We start from the raw sequence: 19,662 nt of genomic DNA, 5'->3' as shown, positions 1-19,662 counted from the left end.
CTTTAACGAAAAACGCGATTAAAATTGTCTTCCTAACTTTGAATTTATTTAAAACAACAACTAACAGCAGCCGTAAAAACCTTTACTTTTCTGTGTATTTACTCTCTGCTGCTTATGTGGATAAATGCGATCAGGCTCGGAAAGTGCAAAGGGAAAAATAATATTCAGGTACTTAATGTAAAGGCTTTGTAACTTTCTTCTCTATCCATAGTGGTCAATTATTTTATCCTCCTTGGGGAAAAATAGTTGATTTAAAGACGATGAGCAATTTTTTCTGTGTATCGCAAAATAACTTCATTTCCGGAACAGTTGTCGATTCTGTTGATGAATACGTGTTTGTTTTGTACTCTAACAGAATATTGATTCTTCATATCTCTGGAGCGTATAGTCTGTTATTCGATCCGTCTAGTTTCTTTAGGTTCTGTGAAATCACTGAATCATGAACTCTGCAATGAACTTTCTTAGTGGTTTCACAACAAAGGAAACATAGCACTTCTGTAAAACTGATCAAAATTTATTTTCTCTCAATGAACATTACTACAATGTTGTGTAAACTGCTGACGAGAATCGAGAACAATCAACTTGTTAAAATGTCCAAATGCTTAGAGAAACACAAGATTTAGTGGTAAGATCTTTGGACTTCAGAATGGAAAAATCTGCATTGGAGTGTCCTCTTTGAATTGTTGTTTTACATTTAAGATATAACAAAAAAAAAGGAAAAATTGGTTATCAGTTTGTAAAACTAAAAATTTGAAAGTCAAATGAAAACTGAGTCGGAGACAAGAAGCAGTCAGCTTGTGGATGATGCGGGTTCTAGAAATTACTTAGTTTCAATTTTTTGTCAACGTTAGCATTTCTTTCGTCAGCATCAATGAAATTTAAAGGAACTAAAATAAGAAAAAAAAAGAAAAAAAAAACATATTATGTCCACATGCTCTTTAGGAAGATATAAAAACTACTAGAGTTTCGATAACTTTTAGTATGTAAATAACTATTTTAGTTTATAACTGTCTACTTCCAAACAATAACAATTGTTTATGTTGTGGAACTTTAAGGATTTGCCTCCGAAGGAATAGTGCTATTCTTAACTCAAAATTTTGATTCCGTTTTGATTAAAAACAAAGAATTACGGTCAAGTCGCCGACGGTTCAACTGGCCAACGCCAACTCGCCGACCTGTAAAATCGAGTAGAGACGTCGGCGAGTTGATCTTCAATCCAGTACAACTTATTAGAAGTTGAACATATAGAAAAGTGAAATATCTTTAGTAAAAAAAAACAATTTTGTTTTCTTGCAAAAAACTTTATAAAGATTTCATGGCGAATAAAGCAAGGTAAACATCGCCAATGACTATAAAAGCTTCAGACACGAACGAGTTAAATTCTCAACGTTTCCTCTCGTAACGTAACATCGAGTCACACAACGCGTGACGCTTTCATGAATCAATCGCTTGCTTTTTCTCATGACGTGAGCTTGGGACGCCTGTGCGTAAAGATATTTCCATAATTGCCGAGGCGCATTCTACCAGCATGGGTTAACTGTGCCTATATTGCTTATTTCTGCTTCTTCTTCATCCGAGTCAGTTCTCAGGTCGCCGTCAAAATCAATATTCATGTCTAATCCATATCTGAGTATTTTTTAAAATAATTGCAAGTTTTAGTTTCCTATGAAGCCAACAAACAAAATGAGTTGCTTTCAAATTCGTGTTGTGGAGGTTCCTGACGGCATAGAAAAAACTCAAATGACGCCCCTTTGTTAAAAATGGTCGTTGTGGTTGTTTGGTTGGCCGATGAAGCTTATTTTCCTCGTGTGACAGGCATGTCACGTCGGCGAAGGATAAATTAACGCGCGCAAAATAATGCAAAGGTTTGATAGCGGAAATTTGTTTGTTTGTTTGTTTTTTTTAATTGTTCTAGCTGGCCAAGAATAAAGATAATGACTTTTTCAGTATTAATTTCCAAAAGAACAACATAGGTTACGTTTTTCAGCTAATTGTTGTACTCGTGAGTTCAACGCATCACACGATTAAAATTATTGTCTTAACTCAGAATTTATTGAAAACAACACTTAACAGCAGCTGTAAAAACCTTTACTTCTCTGTGTATTTATTCTCTGCTGCTTATGTGGATAAATGCGATCAGGCTCTTAAAACGTAAAGGGACAATCAATATTCAGGTACTTAATGTTATAGCTTTGTAACTTTCTCCTTTACCCTTAGTAGTCAATTATTTTATCCTTCTTGCAGCAAAATTGTTAATTTAAAGACGGTGAGCATTTTTTTCTGTGTATCGCAAAATAACTTCATTTCCGGTACATATGTCGATTCTGTTGATGAGTACGTGTTTGCTTTGTACTCTAACGGAATATTTGTTCTTGACTATTTATATCTGGAACGTATAGTCTGTTATTCGATCCGTCTAGTTTCTTAAGGTTCTGTGATATCACAGAAAAATGAACTGTACAATGAACCTTCTTAGTGGTGTCAAAAGAAAGGAAAAATAGCACTTCGGTAAGGCTGATCAAAGTTAATTTTCTCTTTATAAACATTACTACAATGTTGCGTAAACTGTTGACGAGAATCAAATACAATCAACTTGTTAAAATGTCCAAATGCTTAGAGAAACACATCAAGATTTAGTGGTAAGATCTTCGGACTTCAGAATGGAAAAATCTGCATGGGAGCGTCCACTTTAAATTGTTGTTTTACATTTAATATATAAAAAAAGAGGAAAAATTGTCGATTAGTTCGTAAAATCAAAAATTTGAAAGTCAGATGAAAACTGAGTTGGAGACAAGAAGCAGTTAGGTTGTGGATGCCGGTGTAACGTTACCTTAAGTCAAGCTCCGTTAACATGTAGCGGTGGTTGTCAGTAAATACGTGCACGAGTGGGAGACAATTCATTCCTATCTTCTAATGTCATAGACTTTGTAATGTTGTCCGCTCAGATGGTCCTTATGTTTTTTCGGTTAACTGGTGAAGCTTATTTTCCCCTTGTGACAGGCATGTCACGTCGGCAGGGGATAAACTAATGCGCGAAAATTAATGCAAAAGTTTGATAGTGTAAATTTGTTTCCCTTTTTTTATAAATTGTTCTAGTTAGCGAAGAGATAAGACCTCAACTTTTTCAGTATTAAATTCCAACAAAACAATAAAGGTTATGTTTTGCACCTGATAGGGCAATTTTTTATGCATTAAAACTCTGTACGCTGCAGATAATAACAAAAGAGGAGTTAATGATGATGAAAATGGTAATGATAATTGTTCAAACTACATCCACCTTTGACTCAACTTCTTGATTCCTAGCAGAGTAACTGATGTAGGAAAAATATTTTCAACCACAGGACAACATCATATATTTTTTGAAATCGGGTTTCAAAGAATTAACACAAAAACTCGTCTTTAATACACACGGCAAAACAGAAATTCTGATCTGAAGCGAACTAATAAAAACGTCAGTTGTCGAACTATAGTCATCTTTCGATATGATCAGGGATTAAGTTTTGGTTAGAAAGTCTTCATTTTCCTGCAGCATTCTATCAATTGTCCCGTTAGTTTCCAACAGAAGTTGTGATCAGCCCTTTCTTTAAACCTAAACTAATTTCCTTTTCTATTTTTGCTGTACCTGTGACTTTTACGAATTACGCGATTGAAATTCTTGTCTTAACTCTGAATTTATTGAAAACAACAATTAACAGCAGCTGTAAAAACCTTTACTTTTCTGTGTATTTATTCTCTGCTGCTTATGTGGATAAATGCGATCAGGCTCTGAAAGTGTAAAGGGACAATCAATGTTGAGGTACATAATTTAATAGCTTTGTAGCTTTCTCCTTTACCCTTAGTAATCAATTGTTTCATCCTTCTTGGGGCAAAATTGTTAATTTAAAGACGGTGAGCAATTTTTTCGGTGTATCGCAAAATAACTTCATTTCCGGTACAGATGTCGATTCAGTTGATGAATAAGTGTTGGTTTTGTACTCTCACAGAATATTTATTCATCACTTTTTATCTCTGGAACGTACAGTGTCTTATTCGATCCGTCTAGTGTCTTTAAGTTCTGTGAAATGACCGAAAAATTAACTGTACACTGAACTTTCTTAGTGGTTTTAAAAGAAAGGAAACATAGCGTCTCGGTAACACTGATCAAAATCTAATTTCTCTCTATAAACATTACTACAATGTTGTTTAAACTAGTGACGAGAATCAAGAACAATCAACTTGTTAAAATGTCCAAATGCTTAGAGAAACACATCAAGATTTTGTGGTTAGATCTTCGGACTAAGAGTGGAAAAATCTGCATGGGAGCGTCCATTTTGAATTTTTGTTTTACACTTAAGAACAAAAAAGAGGAAAAATTGGTGATTAGTTAGTAAAACCAAAAATTTGAAAGTCAAATGAAAACTTAAGCGGAGACAAGAAGCAGTCAGCTTTTGGATGATGCAGGTTCCAAAAATTACCAATATTCAATTTTTTACATTTTTGTCGAGGTTAGCATCTCTTTCTTTAGCATGAATGAAATTAAAAGGAAACAAATAAAAAAAATAGCAAAAAAAAAAAGAAAGACACACTTAGTCCACATGCTCTTTAGGAAGACGTAAAAACTACTAGAGTTTCAATAACTTCTAGTGTATAAATAACTCTTTTAGTTTATACCTGTTAACTTTTAACCAATAAATTCTTAATTCTCTCAACTATACCGGCGCTTTCTCAGGTTAATTGAAAGACGGTGAGCAATTTTTTCGGTGTATCGCAAAGTAACTTCATTTCTGGTACAGATGTCGATTCTGTTGATAAATACGTGTTTGTTTTGTACTCTTATGGAATATTTATCATTCACTATTTATCTCTGGAACGTATTGTCTGTTATTCGATCCGTCTAGTGCCTTAAAGCTCCGTGAAATCACCGAAAAATGGACTCCACTATGAACTTTCTTAGTGGTTTCAAAACAAAGGAGACATAGCACTTCTTTAAAATTGATCAAAATTTAATTTCTCTCAATAAACATTGCTACAATGTTGCGTAAACTCTTGACGAGAATCAAGAACAATAACTTGTTAAAATATCCAAATGCTTAGAGAAACACATCAAGATTTAGTGGTGAGATCTTCGGACTTCAGAATGGAAAAATCAGCTTGGGAGCGTCCATTTTGAATTGTTGTTTTACATTTAATAAATAACAAAAAAAACAAAAACAAAAAACAAAAAAAAAAAGAGGAAAAATTGTCGATTAGTTCGTAAAACCAAAAATTTGAAAGTCAAATGAAAACTGAGTTGGAGACAAGAAGCAGTCAGCTTGTGGATGATGTGGGTTCTAAAAAATTACTAATATTCCATTTCTTTCATATTAGCATTTCTTTCCTCAGCATCAATGAAAATAAAAGGAAATTTTAAGACCTCAACTTTTTCAGTATTAAATTCCTACAGAACAGCGTAGGTTATGTTTTGCACCTACTGGGGCAATATTTTTATGCATTAATACTCGGTACGCTGCAGATAATAACTTAAGAGTAGTAAATGATAATGAAAATGGAAATGATAATTGTTCAAAGTACATCCACCTTTGTTTCAATTTTTTGTTTCCTAGCAGAGAGTAACTGATGTAAGAAAAATATTTCAACCATAGGACAATATCATGTAACTTTTGAGATTTCAAAGAATTAACACAAAAAATCGTCTTTTATATACACGGCGAAACAAAAATTTCTGATCTGAAAATTTGTTCGTCAATAATGGCATCATCTGCATTTTTAAGTTGAATATTGGTGCGAACTAATGAAAACGTCAGTTGCCGATTGATAGTTATCTTTTAATATGATCAGGGATCAAATTTGGGTCAGAAAGTCTTCATTTTGCTGCAGCATTCTATTAGTTGTCTGGTTAGTTTCCAATAGTAGTAGTAATCAGTTTTTTCTTTAAACCTAAACTAATTTTCTTTTCTATTTTTGTTGTACCTGTGACTTTAACGAATTACGCGTGTAAAATTCTCGTCCTAACTATGAATTTATATAAAACAACAATTAAAAGCAGCTGTAAAAACCTTTACCTTTATAACTTTATTTCCGGTGCAGTTGTCGATTCTTTTGATAAATACGTGTTTGCTTTGTACTCTAATTATTCTTCACTATTTATCTCTGGAACGTATAGTCTGTTATTCCATCCGTCTAGTTTCTTTAGGTTCTGTGAAATGACCGAAACATGAACTCTGCGATGAACTTTCTTAGTGGTTTCACAACATAGGAAACATAGCACTTCTGTAAAACTGATCAAAATTTATTTTCTCTCTATGAACATTACTACAATGTTATGTAAACTACTGACGAGAATCGAGAACAATCAACTTGTTAAAGTCTTCTAGTTTATAACTGTTTACTTCCAAACAATAAATTCTTAATTCTCCCAATCATACCGACGCTTTGTCAGCGAAGAGGGTAGTGAGAAAAACGAGGTTCATCATATGATTCATTACTCAAAAAGACATTTGAAAGAGAAGGGAAGTTTTTTTAAACCTTGGTCCCTAATGACGCGTTTAATCGACCAGAGAATTAGAAATTCGCACTGTTAATGTAAATTTTGAAGATAAAGCGTTTATTCTAATCACGCACAACTTTTAGAATTCAGCAGGAATAAATGTCGGTCAATTTCGTAAAAAAGGTTGTGGTTATTCATCGTGGTAAATAACAATAAAAGCTAAGTTTTTCGTTTGTCTCACGATGTAGTCACGTGTGATATAGATTGCGACGTTTCGACTGCATAATGCTAGTCTTCTTCAGGCGATGAGTTCGACTGGTCATGCGTGATCTTATAAAGCATGATGCTCTGCTGTGATTAGTTGTTTTTCAACAGCTATGATTGGTGCATTTCGATCCTTTCCTTTTTCACTCAGTGATTTGCTCCCTCGGCGGTCCGCTGTCTCATGGCTCTCCTATTGTTGTGTTTTTTGATTGTAGGCATCCACGCTTCTGGAATTTCTATTCCACTATCCCTGTTAATATTATTAGGGTGAACTCTTATATTAATTACCTCTTTGACTCTGTACTTGCAGTAATAAGGGTCACGATCAATAAACTTTACTTCGTTCCAGAGTGGCTTGTGTCCGGTGTTGTGGCATGCTCTGAAACGGCGGAGGTCTCGGTAAGGGCGAGTCGGATGTCTCGATCGTGCTCCTTAATTCCGTCTTGCATCGGTCTTCCAGTCTCTCCGATGTACACTTTGCCGCATTCACAGGAAATCCTGTAAACTACGCCATCTTGTTTAGCCGGGTCGACAGCGTCCTTTCGTCGTACTAGCTGAGATCTTAACTCAGTCTCCGACTTGAAAGTCGGAGACTACGCTAACGCTACGATTTGAAAATTAAATTTTAGTCATTCGAGGGAAAACGCCGTCATCTCATTCAGATTAAAAGAAAAAAAACATTTTTGTTTCATTTCAATTTCTTTTGCCATAGCTCAGAAGGTCCGTTGTTATGAAATGCAACTCATTGGCTAAAAGCTGATGCCTCCATTCTCACTAAGATAATGCTTCAAATAGAATTAGCTCAGTTGTATATGAAATTGTCCATTTTTGATACGTCAGGATATGCGTACAATCCATGACAGTAGTACTAAAAATAAACTGTTAAATTTTCCCCCCTGTTTTACATTATTTTTTCCTCTTATGAATAACGCACAAAAATGTTGAAAACAATTTATCAATGTGCAAGATGCATGAACGAATTGAAATTTTTCGGGTGTTAAACCTATCTAAAAGTTTAATGTACAGTTGAATATCCTGTTTATGATTTGAGAATAAACCAAAATTTTTATCACAATATTTAAATGTTCTATGAAGTATGAACAATAGTTATCAGACAAGACGACAAAGTTACTCCTTTCCTTTTACCAGGTCTTAACAAACATTGCCATTTTTAGAGTATGTGAATTTAGCTGTGCATAACTGAACAATGGGTAAAGAGTCCCCCATTGGTTCCTGGGTGGCTGTATTTATTAGTTTTGACGTAATTTTTTTCTCATGAGTCTAAGGCAACTAACACAATCTTCTTTTTATTATTCTAAATTACAAAGGGGAATGTTCTAGGACAAAAGGGAGTTTTTTCTTTCGATTGCTTAATGCAGGTGATGAAAAGTATTGTTGATAAGCAATGACAAAACAATGTCTTAATTTTCAGCAGAGTTAAACAGTGGCTATTTTTTTTAAAATTCAACTTTCCAGCAAGTGCTAAGAAAGTCTTTGAGGTTTTGTCTGTTTCACTTCGAAGGATACGTTTGTTCTGTAGCCGATGGAGACAAATTCATTAAAAACCTCAAGAGTTTACTCCAGATACTCCAGAAACTTGTGTATAAAACATCGAGCTGCTTCGAAAAGATTTAATTTACTAACCTCTTTTGATGAAAAAATGAAAGAAACAAATTGAGACACATTAACTTTTCTTCTGCAGAAAACAAACTGAAACACGTCATGATGGTACCCTCAGTGGCTAAGTGGAGTTTCATCCTACTTTTCTGTAAGCGCTTCAGTTGTTCACAACTGTTGTTGACAGTGTTTACTAAAATGATAAATATTTGCATTTGTTGACATTTGGGAGGGAATGGGAGCCCTTCATGGGTAATGTGGGAGGGGAGGAAGGGTAGGATGCTTGAGGAGGCCCGGGAAAGGGCGAGTAAAGGGAGGAAAAGAGGAGAGGAGAGGAAGGGAGGAGAGTGCAAGGTTGAATGGATGGAGAGAACGACGAGAAAAACTGCGAAGTGGGCATGAGTGTCTGTTGGCAATTGTTATGTTAGGCTTTCTTGAACTGCAATATGTGCCAGTGCTTAAATGTAATGTAATCATCATGTGGGTGAAAACTTCTCATGCCTGCGTGTAATATCAAACAGCTTCTAGGCATGCAACATGTGGTGTATGCTTGTTCGTCGGTAAGAGAAAGTGGTCCGAAACGTTCTCCTAGTCCCACTTTGAGCTCAAGACTGAACCTGAGAAAGACATTGCTACTGCAATTACCTTGTACAATCAAACTTCAAAGTGAAGTGTTAGAATAAGATGACATCAGTAAATGATTCCTCTAATTCGTTGATTAACCACTTTCCTGTATCCTCTGAAACACTTTTCTCAATGAAACTACTTGCAAAGGTAAAGCGTTAATAAGTTTTTGGTTGGAATGGAAGATTCAGTTTTGTAATAGCTAGCTGAAGCCCGTTGAACTCGATCTCTAAATAAGAAGTTATTTTGCAGTCGTGCAATAGATGTTTTAAAGCTTATTGATCTGATATCTGATCAGTGGTCAAGTGATACTTGTAAGACAGAGATCAGCAGAGGTCTAAAATGGCGGCCCTTGTTATGTAAAACTGCAGACTTTTTCTTTCTCTTGGCATATACCATTAAGCCTTCAGCTACGATATCTATCAAATTTTCTTTTTTTATATAAGCAAAGTAATTAACTTGTTGTATCTGTTGTAGTTTTGCTGAATGTGAATTACAGCTGTGAGGTAAGAGAAGATAAAAGGATATCAAGGAGAGAAATCAGCTTCAGTAATGAAAGTGAGTTTTATTTCTTACACCAGTGTAAGGGAACTATATCACTTTTTCAATTGGATGCCTGAATCTCTACTATTTGATTAATTTCGTAGCATCTTGTTTAATTTTCTAGTATCTCTCCTTCACGGCTCGCTGCCCTCGATGTAATCGCTCCCGTAATTTGCCCCGTTCTTCTAAACTGCGATAGATTATCAATGTGTTAGACAGTTCTACGTTTAGATTAGGCTTTCTCTGATCAGATATATCAGTATGACAATCTTTGTTTGGAAAGAGGCAAGTTTGGAGTTTGACCTTGTAGTTATGATACAAAGACTGTAATCTGATGGTCTGGGTTTAAGCTATCCACCCTGCTACTCACTGGTTTTATTTCTCGGTTTTCCCCGCTTTGTAAATTGCCAAATGGTCTGCCTCCGAACAGTGAGGATTTTCGCACGATGTTTATTTAACAAAGTTTGTTTCAATTAACTCCTTCACTTTCAAGATCTCATAAGTAATTTTCTTTACTGACTGCTGTACAATTATTATGATCTTAGTTCTGAGAATTTGTTACTGGAACAACTGATAATCCCTTTCTTGATATTTCTCTTTATTCTCATCACTTGTCCGCTTGAGATTGTATGGATATTGGGGGGAGAAATTCTCTCTTAGTCATTCATGAGAGTTTAAGAGTTCATTTGTTTTGATCAGTTTTGGTAATTTTAGTTTTCAGCTTTGTTTAACTAATTTTTCTTGATTCATTTTGTCATATCGTTTGTAAGCAGCATTTTATCGCATCCACCTTTTAATTCGCGCAATAGAAACATTAATCTTATCGCTCGTATGGAATTGAGACCTATTTTTTTGTTATTCTAATTATTTAGTGCTGTTCGGCCTCTCAGAGAGAAACTGTCCGCTGCCATAGTTTGATGAAATTTTTTGTTTTTGTTTAAGCTTAAATTCTGACTTCTCTAAATGTTGATAATGATAAGAGTATGTTAGTAATTAGTTCAAAGTAGATACACTAAAGTTAAAATAATTCGCAAATTTAAATTTAGCTTAAGTTTAAAAGTGCATCTTATGCATCCCGCTGTAAACTATCATTCTAAAGCTATTTTCTTTTTTTTTTCTCGATACTATAAAATAAATTGGTTTTCTCTTGGCAATGCAAACTCAGTGGTGACATATTACACATTTTTTTAGCGATTTAACTATATGAACAATACTTACTGTCTAATATTCAGAGTGCCCAGGCCCTTGTGATTGTCACATTTTGAACAATCTGCCGCGTGTGAACTGTAGAGGAAAAGAATTGATGTCATTTCCATGGAAAATTCCCCTCATTACAGCAGAGTTGTGAGTATATATGGGAGATCAAATGTTGAGATGCCATTTAAGTTGCAGATTAAACTGCGGATCACGAAACAAATGAATGCCATTCTTCATCTTAACTGAGTAAGAGCGACTTCTTAATCAATATTACACCAGCCATTGCGTGGTGCCGTCGATGTCAATGATTAGAAATTCTTCAATATTGAATTTTTTGAATGAATGTTTGCTATGGGGTTCATTCCTCACCCGAACTACTATCTCCCGAGTCTCTGGAGCCATGTCGAAATAAAATCTGTACCTTGTAAATTCAAAGCAGTAACCTCGTGGTACACTAAAAAGTATCATAACTGTGGTATATCATACAATGCCGATGCACGTCAGCAGGATCACAAAACAAGAACAAAGCTAAACTATAGGGCAGTACTTCGTGAAGGCAAAGTGGAATCACAAAACGAACATATTTTGTAGAATGCGAGAGCAACAGAACCAATACCTGGTACTTTATGCATTGGAAGCCGTTATAAACTGAAATATCAAGCAAATCATGAGAACTTCAAAAACGTAGATATATACCAAGATATTTTAACTGTTTAAGTAATATTCAGTACCATCTCATGTGTTATGACTGCTAAAATGTAGCAGTAAAAGTCAAACATAACAGTGAAAAAGTAGGTCTGACGGTATTAATACCATCTCACCGAGAATGGCTGGAACAATAGTGCAATTTATCCATTTCTGGTGTACAACGGACGACTTTGAGTAAAACTGTTCGGTGCGTACATCAGGAAGAGTTTACTACTGAATGCCGCTTTTCGTGTATTGCTGTTTTGTTATTATTAATATTGAAATATGTAACAAAGCCTTTGAGGCATTTTCAAGTTACTGCGTTCTGCACTATGTCGTTCACCGCCAAGTTATTTCGAACAAGAAATAATTAAAGATTATTGGTTCATAATTTATGAAGCCATACACGTATTAAACTAGAAAAGTTGTATATTTGACCACAGTTGAATCGTACTCCCATTTTTTCATCCTCATTAACTTGATAACTTGATCTACATAATACTTTAAAAAAATGGGCACTTGAAGTGGAAAATTTGTGCGACGGTCAAAGAGACTTTGGAAAGAATTAAAAGAGGTTTATAACCTCTGGATAAATATATCTGTCATGAGTTATGAAAACCGTATGTATTTAACACAGTTGTATCAATTTTTTTTTTCTAACAGGGACTTGGGTAACAACCAGCTAAAGGACTTGTCACAGGACATTTTCAGCAACAATACTCACCTGGCTCGGCTGTAAGCTAAGATTAAACAAATCTATATTGTGTGCATTTCAATTTAAAAGGGCAGTGATATCCTAACAGGGACTAACAATGATATATTGATAATAAATAACAGTATTGGTCATTAGCCGCTATGAAAACCATGCGTATTCAACACAGTAAGAATTCTCAACTGGGGTAGCTCTAAACCAAGATTTGTTAAGTTAAGATTCATTCCACTGACTAATTAACAGCTTCATATATTTGCATTACAAACTGCGCCTATTTAACATATATGTAGCAATATCTTATAACTAATTCGGACTTGGGTTACAACCGACGAAGAGATTGGCCACAGAAAGTTCGTAGGAGCAATAACCAACTTTGATTGTTAAATATGACCCTTTTCCTTAATCTCCTGGGCGAGGTTGTTCAAAACTGGGTTAAGATAACCCATGATTAGTTAGCAACTGATTTCAGATCTGAAAGCTTCCAAACAGAAGTCAATCGAATTCTTTTTGTCAAGAATATGATGATTGGATGCTCTACAAGCGATATAGAAAATGATCCCAAAAGGCTTTTTTTTTAATAAAGGAATAAAGAAACCCGGATTAAGATGTAACCTTAGGTTGCACTAATGGGGCTTCAAACAAATGGGTCCTGATGAATAAAAGCGTATTTCATCAGCATTATTACCCGTTCATGTTAAACACGGTTGGAACAATTTCTTGATGCGTACTTGAGTAAACAACCAGCTGCATAGCTTTCCGTTAGATATACTTTCGGCTCAGTGAAATGGAGGCCGGGGTATAAAAAAGTAAGAGATTGTAAAATCTTAAAAGTAGTCAGTTTTTTTCAAAGAATGACGAATTTCTAAACCCTTAAGTTGGTTGATGTTGCTATTAACAGCACAATGCGATTTCTGATTTATTTAAACCCTTAAGTTGGTTGATGTTGCTATTAACAGCACAATGCGATTTCTGATTTATCGATGTATTCCTTCCAAACTGGCTTAAAAACAGGAGTCTAACTACTAGAAGGCATCAAAATGGTTGCAGATGTCAAAGAAAAGCTAGATATATGGCGATACAGCAGGGCTTGCTTTAAAGTTTTAATTATTTTTTCCTTTATAATCTTTTAAGTATATTATATCATGCAACGATTTTATGTTGTGTGTTGATATTTACTCCGTAGATAGCGATAATTTTTCGATACTCTGCAGCGCGAAAGCCAGATGGTTGTCGTTAAGTTTATCGGAATATATTCAATCCATAGAAGTTCTACCGAAGACTTATAGACAATTTATAAGCGCGGGATTTCCACTACTTTTTTTCTTTCCACGGGTGGCTGAGTGTCATTCTTGGTCTGGTATGTTCGACTAGGGGCTGGTCTTTGGGGAGAGATTTGACTCGCGTCCAGGCCTACCGTGTTGTAACTGTCTCCGGGTTTCACAAGAAGTTCTTACCGTAGGTTCGCAGGACTTTAAAAAAGGCTGGTTTAAAATTTAAAAATTCTCTCTGGAGAGTTACAGAGGAGAGCCTAAACACCCGTAAGAAGCTTCTGTCTCATAGAGAGCTTGGGCCACGTGTACCTGAATTTCACTCGGCGAGCGTAGTCGTCAATTGTACTCTGCATCGCAGTTTTCGTTCTTACATTATTGATAGCTTTTTTTACCAGATTGACCATCCTTGCCAGTTTTTCTCAGCGAAAAAAAAGAAAGAAAGCTTAAGTGCGTATTTTCTACATTACATTATCAGTGAAAAGCACAGTGTAAAGAAGGAAATGCTGGGATCGTTTTCCTTCACACCATATCTTTTTCCTTGTCTAGTCTCTTTACTAAGTCAGCAACGCTGGTTAATTTCACAACTCACAAGTCTTTCGGTGATAAGCATCCATAAAAACAGAGAAATTCCGCAAGATGCATCTTTAAAAGAAAGCAATTTCCTGAAAAACTAGACAATAACGTGACGTTGCACAGCATATATGTGCACCGTGCATCAATTCAACGCAGAGTCAGGTCGAACGAAGAGAGCTGAAATCTATATTTTACTCGTTGCTCTATTTGGTAATAAGTGTCAGAAAGATCATGGAGGAGTAATATTTTTAACGAATCAATCTTTCCTGAATATTTCATGTAGCTAAGAGGAACATGAAGCCTTATTACAACATAAGTTTCCGAAATTCTCAATAAAGCCGTATTGAGATATAAATATCGTTCGCTTTAACCATCAGAATCAAGCAACAAAGGTATTTCCAGGTCGAACTGCTGTTGCGTTGATATAGATGTTACGACCAGTTAATGTCGAGGGGAACTTTTCATCGAGTACACCACGCCCAGCGAAAGGCATCAAGAATCTAACACTATCTTTTTCACTCTTGTTTCTTTAATGACTCGGTTCTCCAGTAGACGATATAGTACACAAATATTATTTTAGTTAATTTATTCCTGCAACGATTACAATGCTTTCGAGTGCGAATCCCGAACGGTATTTAATTGTCGAGACAACTCTATTGATGTAGTCGAAAAATAATGCCGAAACTAATTCTAAGTCTTCTTGTCTTAAAAGGGTGAGTATAGCAAAAAAAACCTTCGGAAATTCGGAGCTTGAGAAGTTAATCAGAGCGCTCCTTCAGCGTTTTCCATTGCGTCAGTAAATACCTTTTACGAATTATGAAAACTATTGAATTTAACTACTGCTGATCATATTTCTAATAAAGTAGACATAGAGATACAGACAACATAAGACTTGTGAAGAAACCTCATTTTTTGAAAAACTACAATCCATGCGGGAATATAACTAAAATAGAACAAGATACATCTAAAAATTTTTAGCAAAAATACCTCGCTATCGGACCTGTGAGTTTATACCCTGCTATATTTATTCAAAAGGTGCCCTAAATCCAAATCTACTGAACATATAAGTAATGTTTCAAGCATCGCTTTATTGACACTAACGTCTGTTTGCAGGCATTTTGTGTGTTTCCTGACCATCCTTAAGTTAGTGCAACATACTAAACACTGCCTTTAAATGATTTCTTATCAGGTGGTTGGACAACAATCAGTTGAAGGGATTACCACAAGACATTTTTAGCAAAAACACCTTGCTATCGGACTTGTAAGTTTATACCCTGCTTTATTTATGCAAAAGACGCCTTTAATCCAAATCAACCGAACAAAAGTCATGTTTTATCTTCAAATGACCGGGAGGTCGTCTTTCCTCTAAAGCTGATGCACAGTACCCTCGTTCCTACCTCTCCCTATGTGCCACTCCTCGTCTCATGAAATGTTAATTTTTCTTCGTAAAATGAGCAGCCCTAGCAGTAGATCTTTTTAGCTGTGTGATCACGTAGTTTGGTAAACAAGGATTCGAAATGGCTGCTCAAGTATGTACAGCAGACGACATTTTATGGACGAAATTCCTTCTTCTCTTGCCGAAATTATTATATTCACAAAGAAATAACCACTCCAATGACTGCACTAATATAGAAATGGGCGACAATTGACGTGAAGTCCTTTTTAAAACAAAAGTTGAGATTATTAAAAACAAACTAACGAGCATACGATCTTTAAAGTTTAAAAAAATGCATGAGGCCTACACAAAAAAAGGCAAATATATTACACAAAGTAGATTTCGCGGATTTTGTGACTTAAGCTTAGAATGAACCAATATTTTGCCGATAATTGTAAAGTTGGTTTTGTTTCACGTAAATGTATTCTATAATCTGATTACCTGACCGGCAACCGATCAAAGTTCTCAAACCACTGAATGCCTGGAATTGGAAATTTCTCTAATAATTTAACAAATTGAGAGAGCCTACACAAACCAAATTATCATATGTCGATGAGGAACTGCAAAGTGATCCCGAAGTGATTCACAAATCTCATGTCTAGCGTTCGGTGATGCTTAACGCTGGTCTCAGAGTATGGAGCCATGGGTGTTAACACATAGAGACAGCCTATACATCCCAAACTATTATAAGCTGATGAGCAGCTTCTGAACGATCTCGAAGATATTTATAAATCTCATTTCTTATTTCTTTGTTCGGTTTCCGCTGACTCAGATGCATGCACGTACTCCGTCATACTATGCGGGATGTTTTGTATGCGTTTTAATAGCAAAAAAAGGAAAAAAAAAAGAAAAGAAAAGAATACAAATTACATCGAAACAGACTAGTAGGGGTATCAATTGTTCGAGTTTAAGTCTGTCCTCTTTAAAAATCCTTCATAGCTACGAACTATTCAGCGAGGTGGAGGTAGCTCGCGGTAGATATTTACCAAGCTTCAAAACGGCGAATTAAATATCCACCACTAGCCACCGATACTGATGTGAGTAGTTCTTTTGGTGTATACTAAAACAGTGAGATAAAACAGCAAAAATTGCTTTTCCTAACTTATTTATACCTGCAACTATTATAATACTTTCGGGTGCAAAGGTTACATAACCTTAGATATAGATATATAAAAAAAGTTGTTTGAATCAAATCGCTTAAAAAAAAATAGCATACAATGAACGTGAAAGAAGCATCACACAAACTTCCTCTTCTCCGTTGTGAAAGATCCATGTCCGGATATAATGTAATATTAATCATCTGTATATTTTAGGCCCTTATATCAGAGTATGAGAAAAGAAGTAACAAGTTTTTTTCGAGCCTCTTATTCTCTGAACTTTGTTGTCGTATAACTTACAATTAAAAATATTTGAACTTACTTTTGATAGGCAGTTGAACAACAACCAGCTGAGGAATTTACCATCGGGAGTTTTCAGTAACAATACCAAGCTGAAAAATCTGTAAGTTTGGAGTCTTTCTTAATATTGGTGTAAGGGGAACGCATGGAATCCAACCTGGAAAGTAGGCATTTTGATGGGTGGGTGCTGTCGCATCTTATGGGTTACATCCTAATAAAGCGGCATTAACACTTGGACTTAGAAATGTCCTTTGAGACAAGCATTGGTTTCGAAAAATTCGTTCCGTGATCGATATCCACAAAGAAAAAGAAATTGTAAACAGGGGCTTGAGTAACAACTAGCTGAACTTTTTTGTCGTATAACTTACAATTAAAGGGCTTGGGTTATAACCGACGAAGAGACTGGCCACAGAAAGTTTGCAGGAGCAATAACCAACTTTGACTGTTAACTAAGACCCTTTTCCTTAATCTACTGGGCGAGATTGTTCAAAGCAGGGTTAAGATAACCCATGATTAGTTTGAAACTGATTTCAGATCTGAAAGCTTTAAAAAAAATTCAATCGAATTCTTTTTGTCAAGAATGTGATGACTGGATACTCTAAAAGCGATATAGAAAATTATCCCAAAAAGGCTTGAGAATGAAGGAATAAAGAAATCCGGATTAAAATGTAACCATAGGTTAGCGCTAATGGGGCTTCAAACAACTAGGTCCTGATGAATAAAAGTATATCTTATCAGCATTATAACCCGTTCATGTTGAACATGGTTGGAAAAATATCTTGTTTCTTGAGCAAACAACCAGCTACATAGCTTTCCGTTAGACATACTTTCGGCTCAGTGAAATGGAGGTCGGGATGTACTTTACAATCTCCTACTCTTTTTAAAAGAGTAGGAGATTGTAAAATCTTAAAAATAGTCAATTTTTTCCAAAGAATGACGAATTTCTAAACATTTAAGTTGATTGATGTTGGTATTAACAACATAATACGATTTCTGATTTATCGATGTATTCCTTCCAAACTGGTGTAAAAACAGGAGTCTACCTTCTAGAAGGTTGCAGATGTCAAAGAAAAGCTAGATATATGGCGATAAAGCAGGGCTTGCTCTAAAGTTTTAATTTCTATCTCTTTTCCTTTTTATAATCTTATAAGTACATTACATCCTGCAACGATTTGTGTGTTGCTATTTACTCCGTAGAGAAATTTTAGTGTTCAGTTGTTTTCAATGCTTTGCATAAAAAACACTCAAAGTCATTTTTTTCTACAGTATAGCTCGTTTTCTTATCACAGACTTAAAAAAAGCAATGCTTTATTGACGCTAACAGTCTGTTTGCGAGCATTTTATGTGTTTCCTGACCTTCCTTAATTGGTGTAACCTACTAAATACCGCCTTTAAATGATTTTTTTGTTAGGCGGTTGGACAACAATCAGTTGAAGGGATTACCATCAGACATTTTTAGCAAAAACACCTTGTTATCGAAATTGTAAGTTTACTCTCTTCTTTATTTATTTAAAAGACGCTTTAAATCCAAATCTGCTGAACAGACAAATAAAATTTAATCCCTAAGTGACCGATATGTCCTCTTTCCTCTAATGCTGATGCACAGTATCCTTAGATCCACCTCTCCCTTATTTTGACCTCTACTCCATGTGCTACTTCTCGTCTCCCTAAATGATAATTTTTCTTCATAAAATGACCAGCCCTAGAAATAAACCTTTTTAGGAATGTGGTCACGTAGTTAGAAATGGGTAAACAAGGATTCGAAATGGGTGCTCAAGTATGTACCGCAGACGACATTTTATAAACGAAATTCTTTCTTCTCTCGCCGAAATTTTCATATTCAGGAACAAATCAGCTCTCCATTCACCGCGATAATATACAAATGGGGGACTATTGAAGCGATAATATTGGATTGATAAAACAAACTTACGAGCACACGATCTTGAAAGCTTCCTTAAAAAAACATATGAAGCCGGTACAAAAGGGAGGCAAATATCTTACAAAAAGGAGGTTCGAGGATTTTGTGACTTAAGCTTAGAATGAAACCATATTCTGTCCATAACTGTAAAGTTAGTTTTGTTTGACGTAAATATATTCGTACACTTTTGTTACCTAATCGACAGTCGATCAAAGTTCTCAAACTACTGAATGAACGGAAGTTTGAAATTTCTCTAAAAATTCAACAAATTGAGAGAGCCTACACAATCCAAATTATCATATGTCGACGAGGAACCGCAAAGTGATCCCAAAGTGATTTATAATGTCTAGCGTTCGGTGATCCTTAACGCTGGTCTCAGAATACAGAGCCATGGACGTTGACACAAAATTGAGGTCGACTGCCGGTCACGGTTCCCAAATAACTACATGACTTGCATTTGGAAATTAACCGAAAATTTAAGGAAACTGAGAAAGCCCATACATTCCGAACGATTACATGTTGAATAGAAGCTCCTGCGCTCTCTCGAAGACATTTATAAATCTCATTTCTAGCGTTCGGTTTCTCTGACTCAGAATGCACGCACTAAGAAATTCAGTGATACTGCGCGGGATGTTTTGTATGCGTTTTAATCGCAAAAAAAGAAAAAGAAAGAAAGAAAATAGAAGAAAAGGAATGAAAATTAAATCGGTTGTGAATATATGGAAGTCATATATTTGAACTGCGGTTAAAGACGTGAATATGAAAGCGATCTTGGCAGTAATGAACACTTCTTAAGTTCAGGGTTTATTTGGAACCAACACAGTGACCAGCTCCCACTTGGCTTGTTAGCTCAGCTGATAGAGCAATGCACCGGTATCGCAGAGGTCATGGGTTCAAATTCCGTACTGGCCTTCTTTTCACTACTACTTAAGTAGTGTTTATTACTGCGAAGATCGCT

The 19,662-nt window shown here is 35.5% G+C and overlaps 1 protein-coding gene across 1 annotated transcript; it reads left to right on the top strand.

Moving 5' to 3' along the window:
• The first annotated feature begins 2,163 nt into the window (after window positions 1–2,163).
• On the top strand, window positions 2,164–18,273 carry LOC131785777 (leucine-rich repeat and transmembrane domain-containing protein 2). The gene is made up of 8 exons (XM_066166466.1): window positions 2,164–2,174; window positions 8,433–8,498; window positions 9,449–9,529; window positions 10,747–10,858; window positions 12,062–12,133; window positions 15,144–15,215; window positions 16,818–16,889; window positions 18,198–18,273. Exons 2-8 carry the CDS (start codon window positions 8,453–8,455, stop codon window positions 18,271–18,273), a joined length of 531 nt encoding a protein of 176 aa, XP_066022563.1. The 5' UTR covers window positions 2,164–2,174; window positions 8,433–8,452.
• Window positions 18,274–19,662: the final 1,389 nt, after the last annotated feature.

Source organism: Pocillopora verrucosa, chromosome 5 (assembly GCF_036669915.1).
Source record: "Pocillopora verrucosa isolate sample1 chromosome 5, ASM3666991v2, whole genome shotgun sequence".
NCBI classification, from domain to species: domain Eukaryota; kingdom Metazoa; phylum Cnidaria; class Anthozoa; order Scleractinia; family Pocilloporidae; genus Pocillopora; species Pocillopora verrucosa.
This window is presented reverse-complemented; position numbering and strand designations above follow the sequence as displayed.